The sequence below is a fragment of the Colossoma macropomum genome, unplaced genomic scaffold, assembly GCF_904425465.1.
Source record: "Colossoma macropomum unplaced genomic scaffold, Colossoma_macropomum, whole genome shotgun sequence".
NCBI classification, from domain to species: domain Eukaryota; kingdom Metazoa; phylum Chordata; class Actinopteri; order Characiformes; family Serrasalmidae; genus Colossoma; species Colossoma macropomum.
Window position 1 is genome coordinate 24,775,874 of NW_023494809.1, and position 26,240 is coordinate 24,802,113.

The 26,240-nt window shown below is 38.9% G+C and overlaps 1 protein-coding gene across 3 annotated transcripts in view; it reads left to right on the forward strand.

Annotated features, from left to right (window-relative positions):
- smpx (small muscle protein X-linked) overlaps window positions 1-26,240 on the forward strand; it is a 32,692-nt gene that overhangs the window by 2,356 nt on the left and 4,096 nt on the right. Inside the window, exons 2-5 of one of the 3 annotated variants that reach the window (XM_036558178.1) lie at window positions 3,154-3,681; window positions 7,312-7,493; window positions 19,062-19,126; window positions 25,690-25,776. In XM_036558178.1, coding sequence (XP_036414071.1) covers window positions 19,088-19,126; window positions 25,690-25,776 — 126 coding nt within the window. In that variant the 5' untranslated portion in view covers window positions 3,154-3,681; window positions 7,312-7,493; window positions 19,062-19,087. Of the gene's footprint in view, window positions 1-3,153; window positions 3,682-5,357; window positions 5,431-7,206; window positions 7,494-19,061; window positions 19,127-25,689; window positions 25,777-26,240 lie in introns of those variants that run through there. The other 2 variants (XM_036558177.1, XM_036558179.1) reach the window with 2 other exon arrangements.

Sequence of the window (26,240 nt, forward strand, 5' to 3'; positions counted from 1 at the left end):
GCTGAACAATTAAAAATGATTTGCAGCAAATGCTTAGTCCGGGGTCAGTGTGCAGTGTTATAGTGGGCCAGTGTGGGGTCAGCATGCAGTGTTATAGTGGGCCAGTGTGGGGTCAGTGTGCAGTTTTAAAGTGAGCAAGTCTGGGGTCAGCATGCAGTGTTAAAGTGGGCCAGTGTGGGGTCAGCGTGCAGTGTTATAGTGAGCCAGTCTGGGGTCAGCATGCAGTGTTATAATGGGTCAGTGTGGGATGAGCATGTGGTGTTAAGGCAGCCCAGTGTGGGGTCAGTGTGCAGTGTTATAGTGGGTCAGTGTGGGATGAGCATGTGATGTTAAGGCAGCCCAGTGTGGGTCAGTGTGGGATGAGCATGTGGTGTTAAGGCAGCCCAGTGTGGGTCAGTGTGTAGTGTTAAAGTGGGTCTGTGTGGGGTCAGTGTGCAGTGTTATAGTGGGGTCTGTGTGGGGTCAGTGTGCAGTGTTATAGTGGGGGCAGTGTGGGGTCAGTGTGCAGTGTTAAAGTGGGTCAGTGTGGGGACAGTGTGCAGTGTTAGTGGGCAGTGTGGGGTCAGTGTGCAGTGTTAAAGTGGGTCAGTGTGGGGACAGTGTGCAGTGTTATAGTGGGCCAGTGTGGGGTCAGTGTGCAGTGTTAAAGTGGGTCTGTGTGGGGTCAGTGTGCAGTGTTATAGTGGGGCAGTGTGGGGTCAGTGTGCAGTGTTAAAGTGGGTCAGTGTGGGGACAGTGTGCAGTGTTATAGTGGGCCAGTGTGGGGTCAGTGTGCAGTGTTAAAGTGGGTCAGTGTGGGGACAGTGTGCAGTGTTAAAGTGGGTCAGTGTGGGGACAGTGTGCAGTGTTATTGTGGGTCAGTGTGCAGTGTTAAAGTGGGTCAGTGTGGGGACAGTGTGCAGTGTTATAGTGGGCCAGTGTGGGGTCAGTGTGCAGTGTTAAAGTGGGTCAGTGTGGGGACAGTGTGCAGTGTTATTGTGGGTCAGTGTGGGGTCAGTGTGCAGTGTTAAAGTGGGTCAGTGTGGGGACAGTGTGCAGTGTTATTGTGGGTCAGTGTGGGGTCAGTGTGCAGTGTTAAGTGTTGGTGTGTAGCTGCGTGTTAGACCCCTGAAGGTACTGGTTTAGCTGAACCCGTGTTAAACTGAGACTAAACTGCTGCTAAGCTAATGACAGTGCAGTTGCCCCAGTGTGTTCGGGTGTGGGTTTAGTTTGAGTAGGTTGAAGCGTCTACAATGTAGTGACAGTACATAGCTAGAAGTGACCTCCCCGCTAGTCTAGCAGTAATTCAGTAGCATTTCTGCCTGAGATTAAAGAGCGTTTTCTAAGAAGAAACAATGCTTTTCTCTGGCACTTGTGACCACCACAAGCTGCCTAAATTATGTAAATTTATACCTGGCTAATATTGTTAATTATTTTTGTTTGGGGTTGTAATAAGTTACATTTTAAATTTCAGATAATCTTCACATTCTCAATCCAGGGGTCTGTCTCACCTCTCAGTATTTCTTGCTAACCCAGCTAACTTTAAACATAGTTCGCTCTAACCCTGGTGGCAGTGGTGGATTTATTTTTTTTTACCATTATAAAAGTTTTATTTTCTCACTGCATATTTAGGTGGTATGGTTTTATGTCTAAACCTCAATTAATCACAATCTGAGTGTCTGAACTTGGATTAACCACAGTCTGAGTATCTAAATCTGAATTAATTACAGCTTGAGTATCTAAACCTGGAATAATCATAGCCAGAGTCTGTAATCCTGGATTAATCACTGCTTGAGTCTGTAACCCTGGATTAATCATAGCCCGAGTGTCTAAACCTGGATTAATCACATCTTGAGTTTCTAACCCTGGATTAATCACAGCCTGAGAATCTAAACCTGGATTTATCACAGCCTAAACAAATGGCAAATAGGCTACATTCACATTACAAGCCTCATTGCTCAAATCTGATTTTTTACTCAAATCCGATCTCTCTGACAACGATGGTTCACGCTCGTTTAGGTAAGTGATTCAAATCTGTCATTAATGTGATGAACCGGCGTCCTGAAGTGACCCGCATGAGCACATCCTACTCAGTAACGTCACGTGAATGAATCACGTTCATCATCAACTCTGATCAGCTCTCAGCTTCATTATTAGAGTGAGACGAAGGTAAAAAAGGTGAGATGAGCTGCTTTTCCACCGTTTACAGGCTTTAACTTCTGTTCGGCGCTGCTGCCATGGTAACGCTGAATGATGGCGCATGCACAGTGGGAAAAAAAAACGATTGAATTCTGATCTGAGCGTCACATTAAGGTCGCACGGCCACGGTCGGATACGTATCCGTTCTAGGACCACATATGAAAGTGGTTCAGGCCGGATTTGAAAAGATCAGATTTGCGTGTCCACACAGCCCTGAAAGCATCAGATCTGAGTCACTTTAGGGCAAAAAATTGGATTTGTGCCAGTTTAACCTGGTAATGTGAACATAGCCTTAGGGCTGTTTTATGTCCTTTACAAAAATAGTCACATGTAAAAAAAAAATGTGTTTTTTGCACAATTGCCATGTTAAAAACTTGTGTTCACATGTTAAAAATGTGTGATAACATGAAAAAAATTAACACCTGGCTTTTGCACACTTCACATGTGGAATATATGTGACTTTACTGTAAGGGCGTAGGCCTATTTCTATGAATACCGTATAGTAGGTGTATTTCTATGAATGTGAGGACTAAAACATGTCATACTGTAATGTTTTTAAAAAGCCAGCACTGCCACCTGTTCTGAAATTGATTCTTGATTCTTGGACTTGGCAGATGAACAAAGCCACCACTGCGCAGTTTCTATTGAATGCTGGCATCTAGTGCTTGTATCCAGCAATCTCCAGTCATTTTTTCCTGTACTTCAACCTTTACTGACATATGTAAATAATTACTGGGAATTCCAAGGACGATGAGGTTTTAACACAGCCTAATATCTAAGCAAATGAAGGCAAAAGGTGCCACAAATGTCACGAAAGGTCACAGGCCGAGAGCGGGTGCCACTGTTAAGCAAGCCAAGCTGCTGTGACTTTGAATGTAGACTACAGATCATAATTCTGGAACGAGGAATAGTGATTGGTTTTAAATGTTGAGATCCTAAATACAGCAATAAGAACTGTGAGATCTTTCTGTACAGGAACAAGATCAAGCCGGCTGGCTCATGAGGAAAAGAGGCAGACAGTAGCGATTCAGATAAGTGGACATTATGAAAAGAGTCATTATCTAAGATTATCAAGGTGTTGCAGATAGACAGCAATTATGGTGATAGGAGGGGAGGCTGGTGTCTTATGTAAGGTCACCAAGTCGATCTGTCTGTGAAGGCCTACAGTTAGGCCTCCTCTTCTTTGGTCCAGTCTGTTCTTTGTTATTTCAATGAGCCACACCAAGTATTTTCCTGCTGCCTGTTGTGCTGTTTGCTTGCCAGGTTTGGGCCAGACACGTTGGTGAGATCATGGCCAATGGACAGGAGGCTGAAGCTCCATGTGGGTGCCACAGAGTGGACGGTCAAGGAGGAAGTGTGCGACGTGCCAGTTAAGGGTGGAGCGCTTAGGAGTGGATTTGCATAGATCTGTCGTCTGCGTGGAGATGCTACACTGACAGCTCAGTAACCTGCGAAGGTCAGAGAGAGAGAAGTGAAGCCAGTCTGCACACAGTCTTCAATCAGGTAAGGTACTTCAGAGAGATGCTATGGATGGATTGAGGTACAGGCAGAAAAAATAAAGATTCCTCAGTTGTTCTAGCTTTGGATTGTGGCTCTAGGGAAATTAATGTAACCATATGCAGTTACATTATGTGAAAGGGAAATTCTACCAAGTACTAAAAATTTCTGCAGAATTCAATAGTTGAGATGTAATCAAGTTCAGAGTGGTTTAATGTGAAATGCACAGTTCTAGAGAAACTCAACTCTGATTTCTTTACAGTGGTGGTCATATGAACTAGTTACGTTTTATATGTAATATTCATGATGGTAAAGTAGTGGTAAATCTTTGGGTGCTACGTTGCCTTACGGCACCCTACATGTAAGTATAAATAAATAAATAAATGTGTCAAAACGTTTTTTCAAAACTGTCCTAAAAGTATGTTTCTCAGGCATCAGATGATGTCCTTGTATCCATTTTATTTATTTGTTTGTTTGTTTTACAGTTGTATGCTAAAGTTTGGGTTCTCCTGGTTCACATGAAATGTTTTGTTGCTTTTCTAAATGAAAAAAAAAATCTACAAAGAACACACTTCTGCACGGTTGCTGTTTATTTGCTGAAATTAACATGCTGGAAAAATGATTTAAAATAATAATAATAATAATAATAATAATAATAATAATGTGGTCTGTGCAAAAGTTACCCAGGGTACATTTAAAGGTACATTCTTATATTTTACGCCCCAACCCCCCCCCAATGTGTATTTTAGGAAAATAAATAGAAACTGTGCACTAAAATTAGCAGAACAATGTCATATTTATGTCTGTAGAGGGTGTGTTAACTTGTTGTCACTTAGAAAATCAACAAAACATGTCATTTGACTGGGGGTGTTCAAACTTTGCATATGACTGTAGCTTTTAGAGGCACTGAACACTCCTGGTTCCTGTCACTATCACTGTAAACGGTTCTAACACAGTACATTTCTCTAGAATACAGCATTTCATATCAGAACACTTTGAATATTTTCCTCATTTAATTAGGAAGAAATTTAAATCATATACATCATTTATTATTTAAAGAACCATTCATTGAAAGGTTTTTTATGGAATCACAAAGGAACCCTCTGACACCTTTATTTTTATAGGTGTCAAAGAGCAGAACAGCTGGCTTCTTTATTAGACCCTTATATAATGACTGCCTATGTTTTCTTCTCAATCTTACATTCACTGACATTATTAAATGTCTGAGTGTCAATCCACTGCCGACTGAGTGAGTGTAGATCAGTTCAGATGCTTTGTTTGCATAATGGTATTTTAACCTGCTTCTCTGGGGCTGCTATACAAACTAGTTTTGTGAGTTAGCTTGATAAGCCAAAAATGAGGGTTGTCCAATATGAACATCCTTTGCTCTTCTTCTATTGGTCAGACTTGACTTTGGGCTTATGTTGTTTGTCTAACTGAGAAGTGACACAAGATTTTTAGCCTGTTATGGTCAGCTGAAACCGGCCTGGTTTGGGCCTGAGAATGCTGCAGACTGGCAGAACTGGTGCCACAGGGAATGAGTTGTCATGTCAAACTGTGAGCCAATCAGAAGGCTCCCTGGACAATTTAAGCTCCGCACGCCAGAGCTTAAATTGGGTCAGGATCTTAATAAGGAGCGAGCATTACTGAGCTTGTCTGAGACAGGGGAGAAGGAGAGGACCTGAAAGAGGCCGTGGTGTTTTGCGTTACTACAGCGAGGAACGTAGCGCGGATCTTGCTTTGACATCACAACAGGTAAACTTCAGAGGGGCCGTGGCTTTTGACGCTTCTCTGACGCTGAATAGTTGGGGGTTTCATGCATCCATTAGTTTCTTAGCTTTAATTCTCATCTCAGATCTTTCTGTCAGTTTAGCAGTTTAAGTTGGAATGGAGTTAATTGGAGTTTAAGGCATTGCTCCATTTTCCTCATCACACCCTCCATGTACATCGAGGCCGTTTTGATCTGGGTTGAAGCTAAATATACTCATAGAGTGTGTTCATGGGCCTGGTGGCAATTTAAATATGAATGCCGGTTAATTTTATGTTTACCTCATGTAACTTACGTTTGATTGAAGTGTCACACTAGAGGAAGTATGACTCGCAGAATATAATTGTATGTGGCCTTTTCTTATCAGTGCATTAGAGGGGTCAGAGACTTAAGAGATGGCATTAATGACACTGATAGTGAGCTTTTTGATGAGAAAATGAGCCTGAATGAGGATTCGTCCATGTGAATGAAGCAGGCATGACTGAATGAAGCCAGGCTGTTAAAGCAATAAATTGTATACTTATGGAAAAACAGTCCAATGCAAACTTCAGAGAGCACTCTTCATTTATTAAATTTACAGCCAAAATGGCACTTAAGTGCAAAGGTATTAAGAATTCATTTTTTAGGAGATATTTCTGAGAAGATATAAGATAATCCATTTCCATAAGGTAGGGTAAAGACAAAGGAAAATAAATGAAAAAATGGGTCTCCTAAAAACCTGGTAGACCACCAAAACTGTCCCCATCAGATAAACAGCACTTAAAGCTGTTGTCTTTGAGAGAGAGGAGAAAATCAAGCTGCTTCACATCTGAAAACATCCACAGCCATCCTTCCACTGTGAGAAGACGACTCAGCGCTATGGGTCTGAAAGGATGTGTAGCTGTCAAGAAGAACCTCACTGAGAAAAGGAGACGGACACATCAAACAAAGAAGCTGAACAATGGACTGACCACCCCAGAGTCCAGACCTCAACATCACTGAATGTGTTTGAGATTATTTGGATTGCGTGAAACAGAAAATACCAACTTCTAAGACTGAACTTTGGAGGTGTGGAAAAATATCCCTGCAAACGAGTCTTCCAAAAATAAGGCAAAAGGAGGTAATGTGTACTAAGTACCGAAAAAATGATATTATATTTAGTTGATGAGGCCTCTGTGTAATTTATTGGTAAATATTTGTTCTCTGCTTTGGAAAATGAGTAACTTGTACTTAATGACCATTTTAACTGTAAATTAATCAAAAAAATCAATGAGGGCTGATCTCTGACCTTTGCACAGTGCTGTGTGTGTGTGTGTGTGTGTGTGTGTGTGTGTGTATATATGTATGTATGTATATCGTTGTTGTTGGAAGAGAAACTTGTATCTCCAAAATAATAACTTAACAGAAGAAGGAAAAAATCTACTTTACTTTTAATGTAAGTCAATGGAACCAGACTTTTTTCCAGGTCATTTTGGGCCGTTTCTTTTGGTCCATTCTTCATGTAATTTACACACAATGTAAAGCGTAACAGTTATTTTTAAATTATGACAAAATCTGAACCCCCCCCCCAAAAAAAAAATGGAGATACAAGGTTTTCTTCCAACATCATATATATATATAAATTCAACATTTTGCAATATAGTCCATTTTCCTTTGGGATTTCACATGACTGTGAGTTTGACTGTGTATGTGGCTTTGACGCAATCTAAGAGTAGGCCTTAACTAACTATATATCAGTGTGTGAGAGTTACACAGAGAGAGTGTATGAAGAAGTGACTGTGATGAGTGTGTGGTCAGTGTAGATAGAAAGCAGTGTGTATCACACGGCTATTTATAGTGAGAACAAATCCCAGATATGAGAGGAATCCCTTTGCCACTCTGCAACCTAGAGAGAGGGACAGAGAGGCAGAGAGAAGGAGAGCGAGTCCATCGAAGACACCGCCGGACCACGCGGGACCAGACTGGCCCATTAAGGAGAGAGGGAGAGAGCGGGACGAAGAGGAAGTGGCACGTCCGCACCTGGCCTGGCCTAAACACGGAGGAAAACGCCGTTGGACAGTTCTAGCAGTAGGTAAGACGCTGAAGGGCAAGAGAAGATGAATGGCTGTCCTTATGTGTGATGGTATATGAGTGTTGAGAGTCTTTGGGTAGCTGGCGGGTCACACTTGTTTTCTTATAGTATAATGTATCACAGTTTTTGGAAGTCTGCAGTGTCGGCACGCTAAGAGCCAAATAGTACTTATAAATAAGCATGTATTTTGACCTACTGCTTAACTTAAAAAAACTCATTTAAATAGTTTATACAACCACCATAACAAAACCTCATATCTCCAAAATGTCACATTTATAGGAGAAGCAAAAGGAAATTCTTAAATGAATAAGTTAATTAAATGTTAAAGATGTAGTCAAAGTCATTCAGAGTGGTTTGATGTGAAATGCTCCATTTTAGAAAAACTTAACAAGTCAGAATTGTTCACAGTGGTGGTGATAGGATGTAGGAAGAGTTTAATGCCTCTAAAAGCTCCATCGCAATAAGTTATTACATGCAGTGGTTTCAAATGCACCGCTTCTGCACCAGCCTACCAGCACCTCTTTTACAAATAATTTATGTGAAGCACGCCTTATTTCATGCCAATGTTTCGTTGAGGAGCCAACGAAAAATGTACATGCTTAAATTTAAACTTAAATTTACATGCATTCTGCCAGATGTGAGTTTGACTGTATACATATGCCAAAGATGAAATTGATAAACAATTGAAAAAAATGTGGTTTTAACATGACAAAATATGCAACACGACAAAATATGCAAATGAATTAACATGCAAATAGAGCTAAACTGCCAGCTTGCTTTGGACCTTTTCTTTCTCTATAAATAAAATCACCAATGCTTACTTCTGTAAATTCTAAGCTTTTTATTATCGTATCAATTTAACATAAATAAAACAATACATCTTCTACAAAGAACACAGTAGTGCACAATTTGTAATTATTTGCTGAATTTAACATATAACTAAATATAAAATGTGCTATAACTTTTGTTATGGTTTCCACTTTGTTAAATTTAGTAAATAAAACAATAATTGTGGATAAAATGTGCAGAAGTGTTTTCACTTTAGAGAATGTGTTCATTTATATTGAAAATCAACAAATATTTGATTTAGATAGATGTTTGTTCTGTACAAATTCATATTTCAACTAATTAGGAAGCTGTAAAGAAAAAAAATGACATTTTAGATCTGTTCACGATGAAAAACAGCTGTAGATGATTTAATGATAAATAAGAAAGCTGCATAACAATGAGAATGTAGTTATATCCAAAATGCTTCATATTTCAAACCAAAAGCTATTATTTAAATGCATGAATATTACTAACCTAATTCTCGTTCAGTGACTAGATTTTGAAAGGTAAGGATATAAAGCCACAGAGTTTGTTCTTCTTGGCGTGAAGTCATGGATTTGTCTAGTTACACCTTGAAGGAACATCCAGCCCATTTGTTAGAATACATGTCATTTTCACAAGCAAATTTTCTGGTTTGTTAGAAAACAGCAGTCAATGTGACCAAAAGTCTACAATTAATGTGATAAATGAACTTTTTAGCCATATGGTTTAATCGTTTGATGTCATTTCTTCAGGTTTGTGGACCAAATTCAGCATTTCAGAAATGGATATTAATAGGGTTAATGCAGTATATATGATGTTATTGACCCTGAGGGTGGAGGTTTTGGGCCCTGCAGCCTTTGGGCCTACAGACTCAGTGCATTCACTAAAGATAGGTCAATTTAAAGGGCATAACGTCCACTTAACATTCAGTCTGAGGTTTCAGCGCTGCGAAAAACGCTGCTGGCAGCAGTGTTTTGGTAGTATAAGGACGAGGTGAACGTCCTTATAGGCCTCTAAACACGGCCCTGAGGCCACAGCATCGTGCTGCTTTGCATAATAAACAGTGCGCGTTTGTGCTGTGGGCTCTTTCATAACACACCTGGCATACATGGCACTATTGTTAGAAATCAACATGTGTTCAGAGGAAGACCGAATTTGACGTTTGGTTTGAATAATGGAGTCTGTGGTGACACAGTGAGATAACGCAGGCGAGAGAGAGTAGAGGTAGGGAACAGTTTTATATTCATAATCACAATCAAATAAATTCAATGCTTTACATTTTTACAATGTTCATATATATATATATATATATATATATATATATATATATATAATATATATATATAATATATATACTGAACATTATAAAAATTTAAAGCAAAACAGCAGACAAAAGATGAGGAAAGCAGTAGTCACCAACCATCCTCCAGGAGGACTACTTTCCTGCAGAATTTAGCACCAGCTTGCATATAACATGCTGCCCCACCCCCTTACTTAACACTAATGCATCTGATCCAACCAATCAGGGAGTTCTGAAGATGTTAATTGGCTGGAGCACATGTGGCACTCCATAGCAAGGTGGGTCTCCAGGACAGTGGTTGGTGACCAATGCAGTAAACCATGGCATGGTTTTCATTTCCACTTTTAAGGGGCATTGGGAGGCACTGCCCATACCACTACTCCTTTACAGTGAGACTCAACTGGACGTTAAAACCAGTATAATGAAAATAGTTGACGCTGTCAAAAGCTGATGTGAGATAACAGAGCAGAGAAGAATTAACCTCATGTAGAAGACGCTGACTGCCTCTCATCTAGTGTTAACCTGACTGGGTTGTGACCCACAGGAGCTAAAAGATTTCCCTTCGCTTTCGAATGAATGAGGAAGTTTGCTTAGTACAAAAATAATTTTAATAAATGTTCTCCTCTGTCTGCTTCCTTTGTGCTACTAAATTTGTTGTACAGTTATGTTGTATAGATCAGTGTTTCTTCTTCCTGCACTTTTTAGTGTTTTTACTGCTTCCAACACACCCGATACAACTTATCGGCCCATTATTGAGTTAAAGTGGGTGTGTTAAAGCAGGAAAAGCACAAAAATGTGCAGAACGGTGGGCCTCCAGGACCAGGGTTGAGAAACACTGGTATAGATGACCAACAAAGTAATGTTACAGCAATTCTTGGACAATTTATGGTCCAAAAGTGGACACCTGGCAAGCCTAGATAGACATACATGGGTGTCACTTAGACACAAAAGTTTAGCTGTAGATGTAGAAGCTTTCTTATGATGGGGGAGTCACCCCCCTCCATCCACTAACCCCTTAAAAGGCCAGGGACCAAAGTTTTATTACACACTTCTATAACCTAAGAATAGCTCAGACAGTTTGCACTGAAGTCCCTGTATTTACTGTATAATAAGCCTTAGTATGTAATAAGCCAGGATTTTAAGGAGATAAAGGGGGCACGTATCTCTAACCCCCCTTAAATGTATGCCTATGTGATAAACAGTTTTGTGAACAGATTGGTGTCATTGCTAACTCATATCTCTAAAAGGTACAACCTCCATCCTCTAACCTTTCAAAACAGTGTTACAACTAAGCCTTCCAGTGAATACAGTGAGAGACATCCATAAGTCCCCTCATACAAATATGAATGGGGGGACTTATACACACATCAACCCCCTTAGGCCATTAAAACAGTGCAGTTAAACTGTACAGAGTAAGCTGTAACATTTGTGATGCGCTTTCATCTGAATTCTTCTCCAGTTGTAGGTGCTGGAAACAAAGTTTGCATTTTCATTTGTGTAGGTTGGTTGTAAAAAAAAATATGAATCTTGTGCAAATACATTCCCCATTTTCCCCCAAATATATATAGTTCTGAAGTTTGGAATCACCTGCTATATTACAATGTATTACAATATTAGGAATGCATGATGTCACGATCTTAGCAATACTGGCAAATGATTGTTATAAAGAGCTGATTGTTATATACTGGCATCGGACAGATGATTAAATTTTTCAGACTCATATTCGATGATGAATTTATTGTACTCTGGAACATTTGGGTGACACTGGGCTACTATATATATATATTTGCATTTCATATAATGTGCTTCATTTGTAAGCTAATTAATGTTATATTTCTCGGTAATGCTGATCCAGGTGGATTTAGGCCTAATTACATTTGATAATCCGATAACTGCAGAAAATCAGATTTTGTCAGTAATCCGATCAACACATTTACATGCTTTTGAGTAATCAGATAATGGGGAAACTCTGGGTCTACATAAGTCAGGCGGTAATCAGATTTCTTCTTTGCAACCATCCAGTAAACTCACAGAAGACGTGACATAAACGTAACGTAAAACTCAAACTTCATGCCACGTTTTATTTAAAAAATCACACAACTTTACCTGAAAATATGAAGATACATCATTTAGAAGATGAAGAATATTTAAATCCAGTTCTCTTTAACGGATTTCTTAATCGGATTTCTAGATCGGAGTGTGTTTACATGACCATTTGAATAATCAGATAACTGCAGCAATCTGATCATGATCGGATTATTGAGTGCATGTAAACGCACTCATTGTTAAATGCTAACACTCTGTATAATCTTATTACATGTCCAGTCATATGCAGTTAACACATCCTCTACAGAGAACACACACACACACATTTTAATGCAGTTACTGTTTATTTGCTTTGTGTAATATTGGAAAAGCAATAAAACATAAAATGTGGCCTGTGCGAAAGTTATGGCACATTTCTTTCACTAAAAGTTGCAGAAAAATGCCATATTCAAGTGTGCTCTCTGTAGAGGACGTGTTCACTTACTTTCACATAGAAAAACACAACATGTCATTTGACTGGGGATGTTCACACTTTTGCATATGACTGAACATACAACTACAGTGGTTTTCATGAAAGCATTGATTCCAAACTGTTGCATGCCTGTGTATGGGAGTAAAATATGTTGGGAGGGGGGTGAAGTACTGTTTAATGTGGGGTATGTGAGCGGAGGCTGTGTGCAGGGCAGCTGGTCTCTCTCTGTAGAGATAAATATAGCGGCGCTCAGGGCCCGAGCTGCAGACCACTTTAAGTCCCCAAGCCCCACTGTTGATGTAAACAACAACCCAGTTACGGTCGCTAAGGCTGCTAGCAATGTGCTAGTGTATCTCCCCCACTGCGAGCTCAGCTTGACCCGTCAAGATCCCTCTGAGTGTAAAAGGACGGAATGCACTGGTGGGCAGTAATGAAATGTGTAATATGAAGTATCTAATTAAAGTATGTCTATTTTTAGAGACTTTACTGGAGACACTGCATTTCGAGGTAATATCCTACTTTTACGCCACTACTTTCTGCACCATGCGTCCACACTCGTTACTTTGAGAGAGAAAACGGGTCCGTCTGAAATATTCAGGAGTGGACAAAGTGCAGAGAAACTGTACTAAGGTCAAAGTATGGAGACTATGTCAAAATCTTACTGAAGTCTGGAGCCAAAGGGTTTAAACAAAAGTAGAAAGTAAATGTTTTAACAGATAAAGTTAACCCTTAAAAAGCCAGGGTCTGCCAGCAGGCACAAAGTTTTATTACACACTTCTCTAACCTAAGAATAGCTCAGCCAGTTTGCACCAAAATCCCTGTAGTTACTGAATAATAAGACTTAGTATGGAAAACGCCTGGGATTTCGAGGGGTTAAGGGGTATAACACTGGACTTGAGATTTTCAGTCTGTCTTGTCTATAACTCTTAAAGGGCCGGTTAGGTTTTGTATTTTGGGGTTAAGCAGACGTTTTAGTGTATTTAGTTATCTGTTATTTAGAGTTAGTCTGCTATATTTAATTTTAACAGCCCCATCAAGCATTTTGGAAATCTGCCATCTGTTAGATCAGTATCTGTATAAAGCCTGTGCTTCTCTCTACATTGGCAGAGGACTCATTCTGCTCTGCAGCTTTAGAGCTGGAAAGTCCCTCTCCCGTGGCCATCCATATTTGCAAACAAACCACATTTTCATCAGTCCATGAGCTAGCTGTGTTTACTGCGTAGTTCCTGAGAAACTGAGATATCTAACAGTCGTGTATTTTATGTTTTTACTTAAGGTCCACTTGTGTTTGTGTGGCTTGATGTCCCAAAAACAGTCGTAATTCACTTTAACATGACAATTCTGCACTCTCTCCTTATCACTTAGAATTAGACAGCTGCTTTTGTTACTGTACCTTTAAGATACATGTAAACGAGTGGATCAGACACAGCGGTGCTGCTGGAGTTTTTAAAAACTATCCACTCACTGTTACCTTGTAAATGTAAAGTCAGAGACGATAGCTCATCTGCTGCTGCACAGTTTGTGTTGGTCATCCTCTAGTCCTTCATCAGTGGTCACAGGACGCTGCCCACAGGACGCTGTTGGCTGGATATTTTTGGTTGGTGGACTATTCTCAGTCCAGCAGTGACACTGAGGTGTTTAAGAACTCCAGCAGCACTGCTGTGTCTGATCCACTCAGACCAGCACAACACACACTAACATACCACCAGCACATCAGTGTTACTGCAGCGCTGAGAATGATCCACCACCCATATAGTACCTGCTCTGTGAGGGTCTATAGGGGTCCTGACCACTGAAGAACAGGGTAAAAGGGGGCTAACAAAGTATACAGAGAAACAGATGGACTACAGTCTGTAACTGTAGAACTACAAAGTGCACCTATATAGTAAGTGGAGCTGATAAAACGGAGGTGGTCATAATGTTATGCCTGATCAGTGGGTGTATGTATGTATGTATGTATGTATATATATATATATAAACTTATGACTGCGTTTTAGGGCCACTGTTAAAAAAAAAAAATTGAGAATAAAGTTGTAATATTTCAAGAATAAATTCGTAAAGTTACAAGAATAAACTTGCGATATTTCGAGGATAAAGTGGACTAATTGTAGGGGGGCTGCCATAACGCATTGGGGTCTCAGTTGCTGTAGTGGTGACGACGAAGACGCCGAGCGCGCCAGAGATCCACTCACTCCTTCAGGATCGATCATTTTATCATTCTCACTGTCTCCTGTGAAACTACATGCGCTCTTTGGAGACAATTTCCTCCGAGTCCGTCTGGTTCTTTATTCTGAATAAACATTGGGGCCAGTTGTGGGCTGGAGGTTAGGAAACCAGCCTTTTGACCGTAAGATCACCAGTTCGATCCCCTGAGCTGACAGTACGTGACTGAAGTGCCCTTGAGCAAGGGACCTAACCCCCAGCTGCTCCCCGGGCGCCGTGGATAAGGCTGCCCACTGCTCTGTGAGTGTGTTCACTAGTGTGTATGTGGTGTTTCACTGCACGGATGGGTTAAAATGCGGAGGTGAAATTTCACCATTATGGGACTAATAAGGGTCACTAAACAGTTTGTTGCACCGCCGTTTCAGCCGTTTCTTATACCAATAACAATCTGGTGTTTTTTAATCGAATAAAATCCCACTTTTTTCTCAAAATATTATGACTATTCTCAAAGTCTGCTATTTTCAATTTTTTTTTAAAGTGGCCCTAAAATGCCGTCGTAGAAACTCAGCTGATTGGCACTCAAAAAAATTTCATGAATTTTTTTAAATGTGAAGAGAAAAAAGTGTATGTTTTTGTGTTTTGGAAATGTAACTGTGTAAAAGTACTCAATGTAAATAATCAGAGTAAAGTACAAATCTTCCAAAATTATATGACATACACCTTCTTAAAGGGACGTTCTGGCCAAATTTAAAATGCAACCAGTGCACATCTGTTGTAAATATGTCTACTTGTCTCCTTCAGTGGTGCCACAGTGGTCCCTAGAGAAAGATTTTCCAGTTCAAAATATGGAATCCCCTTCTGATGATGTATCTTGAAAGTGGAGACAACTTCAAAACTACAATTCTTGGGGGCGGATACTTGAAGGAGGGCTTTTTTCTGTGGCTGGCTACCTCATAAGGAAGCCTGACAACTAAAGTTGCTGCTAGGAAGTCATGCATCATGTCTATATTTATCAGCCTCCACATCTGTGCATTTCTTTATCACTGTGTGTAAAGATTCTCACTGATAGTATGATGTATTTACACAATGCATGCTGGGTATTGTAGTGCAAGAACACTGATGAAAACGCAGGGAGGATACATCATGAAATCTGTTGAACTGATGAGGCTGAGAGATGCAATAACAGATTTAACACTGATTTTAGGCCAAAATGCCCCATAAGTATTTTCTACGCCTGAAAACATCTTAAATTACAGGCCGTCGTATTGCAGCGAGCACCTTTTAATTACACAGCAAAAAGTAATGCATTGAATTTACTTGATTCAAATGAGCACTTTAATAACTTCTATTATATCAACAGTGATTGCCAACAGTAAGTAAACTGAAAGACGTACTTGTGTAATGTGTAATAACTGTATAATATACTGCATTCATTTGGAAATGATGTGCACACTTGAATCAAGTAAAGTTAATGCATCTTGAGAACATTCTGTACATTTATAATGCACAAATACTGTTTGCTGAATTTAACATATTGAGAGAAAAAAACATAAAATGTAGCCTGTGAAAAAGTTATGGAATGTAATATTTTATACTTTATTTCTTTCCAATATTTATCCAAACGCAAATAGAAAATGTGCCCTTATGGTCTCTGTAGAGTATGTGTTATGTCCACTTAAATCAACAAAACGTGTAAAGTAAGCAAGACTGTAGCCTTTAACGTTAATTAACAAAGACTATTTTTAAACTGTGAAGCTGATAGAAATTACTTATCAAAATAACAACTATAATAACTCACAGTACTTTTATGGTTTTTTGTACTTTAACCCAAGATGAAATATAAATAGAGCACATTCAGGCAAATGGTATCATTACTTTATCTCACATATTGACCATTCTACTGAACCCAGGTCCCAAAAAATATTTAAAAACCAATGAAGTATTCAGACTTTAAATATTTACAAACACTATGCATGATCTATTTCAACCAAATGCACTAGTTGAGATAGTAATAAGCTAAATACATACAAAATCATCATTTGTGCTTTCTGTTGGGAGAACAGCCTAATTTTCACCTTAAATTTTAAAAAAGTTTTATTTTTTAAAAGTTGAAAGGCTTAGATTCATTATGGGTTTAATTTTTAAATTAAAAACTTTATTTAAAAAGTGCTGTCCTCACGTCACTATCGAAACACAGAGTTTTAGTCTGTGGGTGGAGCCTTATTTTAGCCACACCCCTGCATTTTAAAGCAGGAAGTGAGACTGTATCCTTGTCCCTCATGGCCACGTGATGAGCAGTTAGATACAATTTGTTGTGAAGACTGAAAATCAGTGTGTAACATTAAAATTTGTCAGTATTTAAACATTTATAAACTTTGTGTTTTAATGAAAAATACTATGATTTTATGTGTGTGCAACTGTTCAAAGCTGTGTTTGCTAGACATGTACTGGATAGTGTTTTTGAACTCTGCTCAAAATGAGCTAAAATTGTCAGTACCGAAACATTTGGTTAAGTTGACTGTTTTGGTAGTGACAATTTTAGCTCATGATATGATGTTTTGATGGTGACAAAGTGGAATGTCTAATCAGATAGACATAATTAAGGTATTGGGTCACTCGAAGCAAAGTCCAAGTCAGTGAAAAGTTGAAACATTTCAGCTCTGATCTGAACCAAATTGGTAGAATGAGCCATTTAAAAATATTACAGTTTCTCTCTGTTCACACATCACATGTTTGGTAATGAGTGGCTGTAAGAGACACTTTTCCACCGTCTGTACTATCTGTGGTCTCTATACATCTGAGCCAACATCCCAGGACATGTTGTGCTAATTCGCCAGAGGCATTTTCAGGTTCATTTACATGCTCAGACTGAGATGGAGTAACAAGTGCATTTCCGTGTATTTAGATTATGATAATAACCGTCCGTAATCTCTACATCTCATCCTTCTATGAAGGCGGCCGTTATCACCCTGTCTTTTGTTTTCCTAGTTCCAAACAGCGCACAGGCTTTTTATCATGCTGCTGTGTGAGGGAATCTGTTTGCATTGAAATAAAGAGCTACATCTTTACATCTTTACCATTTAGATGTTCACAATCACTGTTTTCAATAATTAAATAAACAGTTGCTGATACATACAAAAATGATTCTATGATGCTGGTGCTAAAACTGTATTTGTAGGAAGTTTGTGTTCACAAGGATAAAGAGAGTTGTGGATGTTTTTAAAATGACTCAGAATGAAGTTACAGTAAAATTAATATCCAGAATACAGGTATATTTGAATGGCTAATATTTCAGAAGTGATAACAAAACTTTATTTAACCTCTTTCTGCAGGCCTAGTGGCCAGTAGAATGGAAATCAACTAAGATATGTTTAATTCATATAAGCAGTGAGAAATATTCTTCGTTATTCTGTTATCAGATTCACTAGGACACTGTTGGCTCTCTGTGTGTGAAATGTTGTGACTGTGCTGAGCTGCTAGTGAGCAATGAGGGGCGAAAGGGGAGGATTGAGAACCTCCTGGGGTAAAACAGTTCACTCCTCTCCATAATGACAGCTGTGCTAAATAGATAAACAAATCAAACAGACAGACTGGCACAATAAAAAAAACCCCCAAAAAAACGTATTTATTTAGTATGATAATGAATAAAGTAAGAATTAAGAAAAAGAACCTGTTCTGATTGGTTTAAAGTGGTGGACGTTTGTATAGTTATACTTTGGCAGAACATCTAACAGTACCCAGTTTTCATTTTTTGATTACATGCAATTTTCATACTTTTATTCACGATCAAATTAGGAATTTCTGTGGTTTTGATACAAATGTGACCAAAAGAGTAGATTTAATATGATAAATATTCAATAAAAAGTCATTAAAACTCACTTTTAGCCACATGGTTTGGCTGCTTTGTGCTCAGGCAACATCAGAGATCCTATAGATTTAAAATTAAAAAAATTCTATATGAATTAGGATCTTAGTGGTCAGATCATGATACAGACACATTGAGGAGAAGTTGCTATAAATAGACAATTACCAAGAAAATAAATTTAGAATAAATTTGGTAACTACAGTAACAATAGTTACAATAACTACAGCAACATGAATTTAAACTGTAATGCACTACACTACTTCATGAGAGAATGAAGTAAAAACATTAATATAATGCATTGCTTTATACCTGGTTTTAACTCATCTATCATCAGAAAAATATAATGTAATTACAAACATATAGAGTTTGTAAGTCATTGTAAAGAGGGTTTATTCCAAGTGATTTTAGAGCATTTCTATTGGTCCATTCATCATGAATTTTTTACACAATGTGAAGGACAGCTGGTGTGTTGAAATGATGTAGAAAAATGAAAATCAACAAAAATGGAGATGCATGGTTTTCTTTGGACAGCGACAACACACACACATATAAACACAAACACACAATAAACCGCTTTTCCTTCTGGGTGTGTGTATGTGTATATATATATATATATATATATATATATATATATATATACTCCAGAATTTAGAACGCTAGTGTGTGTTTGTGTGTGTCTCATGACCTGAACTCCACTGAGTGTGTGTATGAATGATTCAGGTGGTCCAGTGCCTCCCTGCCTCTTCACTTTAGGAGTCGCTTAGCAACGGAAAGACTATCCCTCAGCACCTGAAAGGCACAAGCAAACAATGGCCTAACTTTTACACTGTCACACACACTCACTCACACACACACACACACAGTGGGGTAACATTCGGATCGCTCAATGCTCACTTTCTGTTTTGTTTGCAGCGACATCGTGGACGTCAATCTACACAATGTCTAAACAGCCATCATCAAACGTCAAAGCCCTGCAGGTGAGCATAACAGTGTGTTTGCGTGTGTTTCTGTATGTGTGAGTGTGTCCACGTCATTTCATTTCATCCTCAAACAAGTTTAAAAAAGATCAATAGTCTTAGGTGAATATTTACAGAAGAGCTGTCACACTTCCTCAATTTTAAAAAAGCAATTAAAACCTACTTTCTTCACTTGTTCAGTAGTGATTAGTTGGCACTTTGCGTGATAATAAGGCACGTTTTGAATTTTCCTAGTCTTATGGTAAGAAACAACCTGACAGACTATTTATATGCTTTTTTGTTTTTATTAGGTCTGTCAAATGATTAAAAAGCTTTATCATGATTAATCTCGTTAGGTTGTGTATTTAAAGCAGTATTATGTAATGATTTTTTTGTTAAAACAGAAAAAAGAGAATTATTGAAAAAAAACACACTAAAATAGTTTGAGCATGCGCTGCTCAGAGTTGCCCTGTAAAGCCTGAAATAATCATTTAAAAGTCGGAGGTGTCAGATTGGATTTTGCAGGAGTTTTTCAGACCATGTCATACGTCTTTACATATTAATGTCGCATGTACAGACTCAAAAAGAAGGACTAGCTCGATGTTTAAGGTCTCAAATGCAAAATTAACATTATACTGATGAAGATATGATGACAGTAGGAAATTCACTCACATCCTCAGAAGACGCGTCCTTCAGCAAGTTTTGACTGAATTCTCTTCAGATTCTCCTTCAACTCACTCGCAATCATTAGATTCATCCGCTCGGGGAAGGGGTCTGAGGCACAGCCCACACCACAAAGTGTTCTTCCACACGTTGCATGCAGTTATACATTTCCACCAGAGAGGTCCCCAAATCCCCAAATCTTGCACAGTGCAGCTTTAATCACAATTTAATCACATTTGTCATATTTGCCCAAATTTGACCTTAAATAATGATAAAAGCAGTGCAGCGTTATGGCTTTATGAGTGGAAAAATGCTTCATCAGGATTTATTGATTCCTCTAATTCAACCTGAACCTAAATAAGGTGAAAGCAGGTTCCAGTTCTCATTACCAGTATCTAGTGAGAGCAACAGTGGCTGCATGTTCCAGCTCCGTCGTGCAAGAGTGGTCTTTGCACTAGGCAAAGGTAGGCAGCTGCCTAGGACCACCATAAAATCTGTATTTGAATGAGAGGACTACAGTTATGGAGTCATAGCAAGAGCACGCAAGCAGCTGGGCTTCAGCCTGGAACTGCGGATGGGAAAGTAGGAAAGTAAATCAATGTTAAAGAATTAGTGTTGCTAATATTTTTTCATGTTCACACTTTATTTAGTTTGTTAAACTTGACACCACCATTTTTTAAGTTTGTAATGACGTCTTCGTTCCGGATTCAAAGGCTGTGTTCTGCCATAGTTCGTATTGCTCAGTTAAGTTTTTATTTGGTCTTTTACTCAATGAATCGTCACAATATTTGAGACATTACATTAATATACAGCAGGCTGCGTCCTTCCTGATGATAGTCTTTTTGATGCTTTGCTCACTAAAGAAACCCAAAAACGCATAAACATTTTCATAATTTATTCAGAAAGAAACTTCCATTCTGAACATTGAGTTACTACCGTAAAAACACGTTTCAAATGCACAAGGCATTACAGTAGTGTTTCACAATTCACATCAAGCCCAATGATGTACAGAAAACACATACAGAATGGTGCCCATGCTTCTGCGTCTGTACTTTATATGCATAATCTAACTGTAAATCTTCTCTCTGCCTCAAACATCCTGATAAACACACCGCATATAAAAATAAACACTCACACGTTTTAGTTACAGTTCCTCTGAGCGCTGACTCACTGCTGCCCACCACACTGACCGAGCATGGCTGAGAGAAAAACAGGACGCAAAAAGAGGAGGAGTGAGGGAGAAGGAGAAAGAGAGAAAGAGAAGTGAGATGGAGTAGAAAGAGAGAGAAGTAAGAAAGAGGTAGAGACAGAAAAAGGTAGAGAAAGTGAAGAAAGAAAGGGGTAGAGAGAGAGGAGAAAGAAGGAGAGAAAGAGAAATAAAGAAGGTAGAGAGAAGAAAATGGAAGGTAAAGAGACAAGAAAGAAAGGAGGATAGAGAGAGAGAAGAAAGAGGTGGAGAGTGAGGAAGGAGAAAAAAAGAAAAGGAGGTAGAGAGACAAATAGGAAAGGGAGGTTGAGAAAAATAAGAGAGGGATGTAGAGAGAAAGAAAAAAGGGAGGAAGAGAGAAAACAAAAAGCAATGTATAGAAAAAGTAGAAATAAAGCTAGAGAGAGAAGAAAGGCAGGTAAAGAGACAAGTAAGAAAGGGAGGTAGACAGAGAGAAAGTGAGAAAAGAAAGAAGGAGCAGTAGAGAGAAGAAAGGTAGAGAGTGAAAAAGACAAAGAGGTAGAGAGAAAAGACAGGTAGAGAGAGACGAGAAAAAGAGGTAAAGAGAAAATAAAGGGGAAGAGAAAAAGGAAGAAAGAGGTAGAGAGAGAAAAAGAGAAGAGAGGCAGAGACAGAAGAAAGAAAAAAGAAAGGTAGAGAGAATAGACAGAGGTAGAGAGAGAGAAGAAAGAAAGGCAGGTAAAGAGAAGTAAGAAAGGGAGGTAGACAGAGAAAAAGTGAGAAAAGAAAGAAGGAGCAGTAGAGAGAAGAGGTAGAGAGCGAAAAAGACAGAGGTAGAGAGAGAAGAAAAAAGGGGTAGAGAGAGGAGAAATAAAGAGAGGAAGAGAGAAATAAAGGGAGGCAGAATGTGAGAGAAGAAAGAGTGGGGGGGGAGAGAGAGAGAGAGAGGGAGAGAGAGGTAATAAAGGGTCAGAGTAATGGAGCTTGTGTTGTGACTACATTTCACCACAGCACAGAGAGAACAGCTCACATACAAACATTAGACACCGCAGCTGAAAATAGACACCTTTTCTGTCCATAAAAACTCTCCATATACAGAATAATCTATAAAAAGCCCACCACGCGCTGTAGATATGGTCCGATCCAGGGGCACGGACAGAGAGAAAAACTGGCCATGCATGCAGAGAAGAAGAGTGTATGGTCACTAAAGTACAGCAGGCGGAGAGGCCTGTGAGCCCGGACCAGGTTTGCTGTCGTTACTGTGAGTGAAGGTGAGGCTGTGAAAGCCAGTCCTACAGCAGCACAAAGCAACAGGCTGGGGACCTGGAGTATTAACACCATAACACATTTAACCCTTAGCTGAGGTTTTGCTTTGTTTTGTTATGCTATGCAAATATAATTATGTAAGTACATATTGAATTCCACAGTATGTTAAGCAGTTCATTAATTTACATTTGATTAACATTCTGTATCAACATTTTTTGTGCATTTGTTTTGACATCCAGCAATGAACAAGTGGTAAAGGAAGCTTTTTCTTTCTGAAAAACAAGGCATACATCATAAAATATCCTCTTCTGCTCTGGTTTCAAACTCTAAAGCGTTGCAGACTGAAAGTTTAGAATCTGCATTTTCAACAAAATTTCTCTGCTTGTTTCAATGAGCTACGAGCAAAGAAGTTATGAAAATCAAATTTCACCGGCTAGCAAAACTGTGATTTCTAAGGGTTAAATGTGAAGGAAAATAAAAATGTCCAGGCAAAACGTTTGCTGGAAAGAATAAAACCAGTGACAAAGATAATATACTGGACAGAAATATGTTATCGTTGCTATCATAAGAAAACCTCATAAATCCACGCCAGTTGGCTTTTACAAGGCACTCAATAATCTGATCATACTCAGATTTCTGCAGTTATCTCATTATTCAAATTGTGTCTTAGAGAGTAAGGTCTAGAAATCTGATTAAGAAAGGTTGGATTTTAGCTCAGTAATTGGATTTCTCAGTGCATGTAAACTCTTACTCAGATTACATTACGTTTACGTCACGTCTTTTTCTATGAGTTTATTGGCTGATTGCAGAAATCTGATTACTGTCTGACTCATGTAGACCTGGAGTTTTCCCATTATCTGATTACTCAAGTACATGTAAACACATTGATCAGATTACTGACAAAATCTGATTTTCTGCAGATTATTGTGAGCATGTAGATGCACTCATTGTGTAAACAATTCGCCAGTGGGGAATATATGGCTTTTAAAAAGACATTTCCTAGTAACAAAAAAATGCTGTAATCTGTAAATTTTAGTCTATTTTTATTTAATCATGCTTATTGCATCTAAACTCGGTATGTACTGTATGACTGCTCATTACATTGTTGAGCTTCATTTGAAACCAAAAAGAGTTGAAATCTTGAATTGGCTAGTGGAAAATTCTAGTGGTGTCTAGGAAGATCCAGCCAGACGAGAGCCTCCACTGGTTAGGACTTCAGGAGCTGAACTTAAGGCCTTATATATCAAATTAACCCTCAGCATAGTTAGGAACTAACAATGGAGTTATGTTTTGATATACGATGATGTGGGATCGATTTCATGAGAAAAATGTCACAATAGACCAGGGGTTGGGAACCCAAATGTTAAGAAGAGACATTTTGTCCTTTCAACAAAAATCAAACCACCTTGGGAGCCACAACATTTTATGTCCATTTTACCATCTTTGCTGTAAATATGTCTCAGTATGTGCTGATGTACTAGTAAAGGCTAAAATATAATATAAACGAAATAGCAGACTTACTTTGCTTTAAGCTTTAGCTCAGCTATAGCCACTTTTCTCGCATCTCCAGCAGGCAACTAGAATAGAAAGTGAAATAGTTGCTTGTAAAATGTCTCTCAGTGTTCGACTTTTTGCAAGGCTGAAGTCGCCTCTCATTTATCAGCTTCTTGTTCAAATTTTTCCGTTCCACCTTAAATGGAACCAGAGGCACCAGAATGTCCTGCTGCACCATTTAAGATGAAACGGAATAATTTGAGCAAGAAGCTTGCGAATGAAAAGCTGACTTCAGCTCCAGGACCTTTTAGTGTTTGACAGTTTCTCGTTGCAGATTAAACAGATCAGGAAACCAACTGGAGTGATTATAAATGCAAATAAGTACATTTGTCTCTGAATTATTAATGTTCGTCTTAAATCGCTCTCTTTGCCTTTTTGTTAGCTACTAGCTAGGCAAGACTGTTGTCTGGGGTACTATGTGACCAGCAGTCTCTGTGCCAGTCTATAGGGTTAAACCTTGGTGAATTAGCAGTTCTACATTAAGACCATTTATCGTTAAACTGTGTTGAACGATCAGCAGAGCTTTATTTTACTGCAAAGGTGGATTATTTTATTTTTACCTACAAATCTAGTTCTGCTGTGGAGCCGCAACAGGGCAGTGAAAGAGCAGCATGTTGCCGATTCCTGCTCTAGGCCTTCTAGAGGTTATAAATACATTACTGCGAATACGAGCAGCAATCTAACCAGGTTTCTGTCAACTCTTTAGCTGGCTCTTTAGTGAAAGTGTCACTATAAATAAGCTACCAGATAAAATGTATGTTAATGTCTGTTACAAACTTCAAATAGAAGTTACATGAACAGATGTTAAGAATATTTTTCCCTTATAAACTGTGTGGTAATTACTTGCAGTAGTGTTTTATGTTGTGGTAACAAAGACTATGTACAAGTTACTGTTTTCAGAGATATAAGGTTTTCTTATGACAGTGAGGTCATCAAACAAAATGGACAGGACGTTGTATAACAAACCTGAAAATAATGCTATTTCTGCTCAGACTGAATGCCTTCACCAAACACTGTGTGTCCAAAAGTTTGTAGACACCTGCTCATCTAACGTATCTTCTATTACATTACTATTAAGATATTACAGGGAATTTGTATCTCTTTGCTGCAGTAACAGGGTCTATTCTACTGAGAAGGCTTTACTCTAGATGTTCGAACATTGCGGTGAGGATCTGATTGAGCATTAGTGAGGTCAGGTACTGATGTTGGATGGTCAGTTCTGGATCACTTCAACTCATCCCAAAGGTATTGGATGGAGCTCCATCACTCCGGTGTACACAGTTCCACTGCTCTGCAGCTCAGTGCTGGGGGGCTTTATACCCTTCTAGCTGACACTTGGCATTAGGCATGGTGACCTCTGGCACATGTGCAGCAGCTCCAAGACATCCCCCTCCATTGGCAATGCTTTTCTATGAACACCTGTCAGCAATGGGTGAACCTAAAGTAGCTAAATTCACTATGTAAAAGGGGTGTCTGAATACTTTTGGACGTACAGTGTATTTCCTCTCTGTTAGATGCTGTATGTTTGCTGTTTTCATACAAATTAGGCTAAGACAAGCAGCCTATTTTAGGCCCCCTAACTAGAGATAAAAAGCCTGACGCTCACAGTCTTATCTGTTCATCCAACTGCTCATTTTCATAGAAGCACTTTGCTCTTTGTAGAACGTCCTGATGTCCAGCAGGAAGAGAAAGGCCAGTGTGTGGAGCTGAGGGATTTTTCCAAGGGTTCCCAATGAGTGGCACTGCAGGCAGCCGTTAACGCTGAGGCTAGCCTCCTGCACTCTCTGCCTAACATCCTAGATGTAGCCAGTTAGCGGTGGTGGCTGTAGAGTTCACGGGTGGTTCTGTGATGTTAGTTTAAGCTTGATCTCAGTATGATGTGCTGTAGTGGTGAAGACCGTCTCACTGGCTCTTGCCCATGTCTGTCTTAAAGGCCAACCTCAATATTCCGATGGGAGCTTTGCGTCCGGGGGCGGGGCATCCTGTGAAGAGGAGAGAGGAGACAGTGGACGCAGAGGAGGTCAGTGTCTGAGAAACATGATCCCATCCAACACACAGACATACACACACACACACCACACACAGATATACGACTCACATGAAATATACACCACTGTTTAAAATCACCTTTTAAAAGTTGGAAAAAATATTTTCAATAATATAAACTAAACTCTGTTGCAGAAATTTGGCATAAAATGTTATAATCGAACGTATTGGGTGTGGCAAAAAATCTCACATCACAATACATGTTTAGTTGATTTTCTAAGGGTAAATACATTAACACATCCTCTACAGTGAACAAACTGAAATATGAGAATTTGTACAAATTTTTGTGCACAATTCTATGTATTTGTAGAATTTATTTGAAAAAAGAAAACAATTATAAAATGTGCCATAATTCTTGCATACGTTTTATTTTTTTCTCAACATGCTAAATTCAGCACATTAAAAAAGTATTTATGAAATGAAATCTCTCTGTAGAGG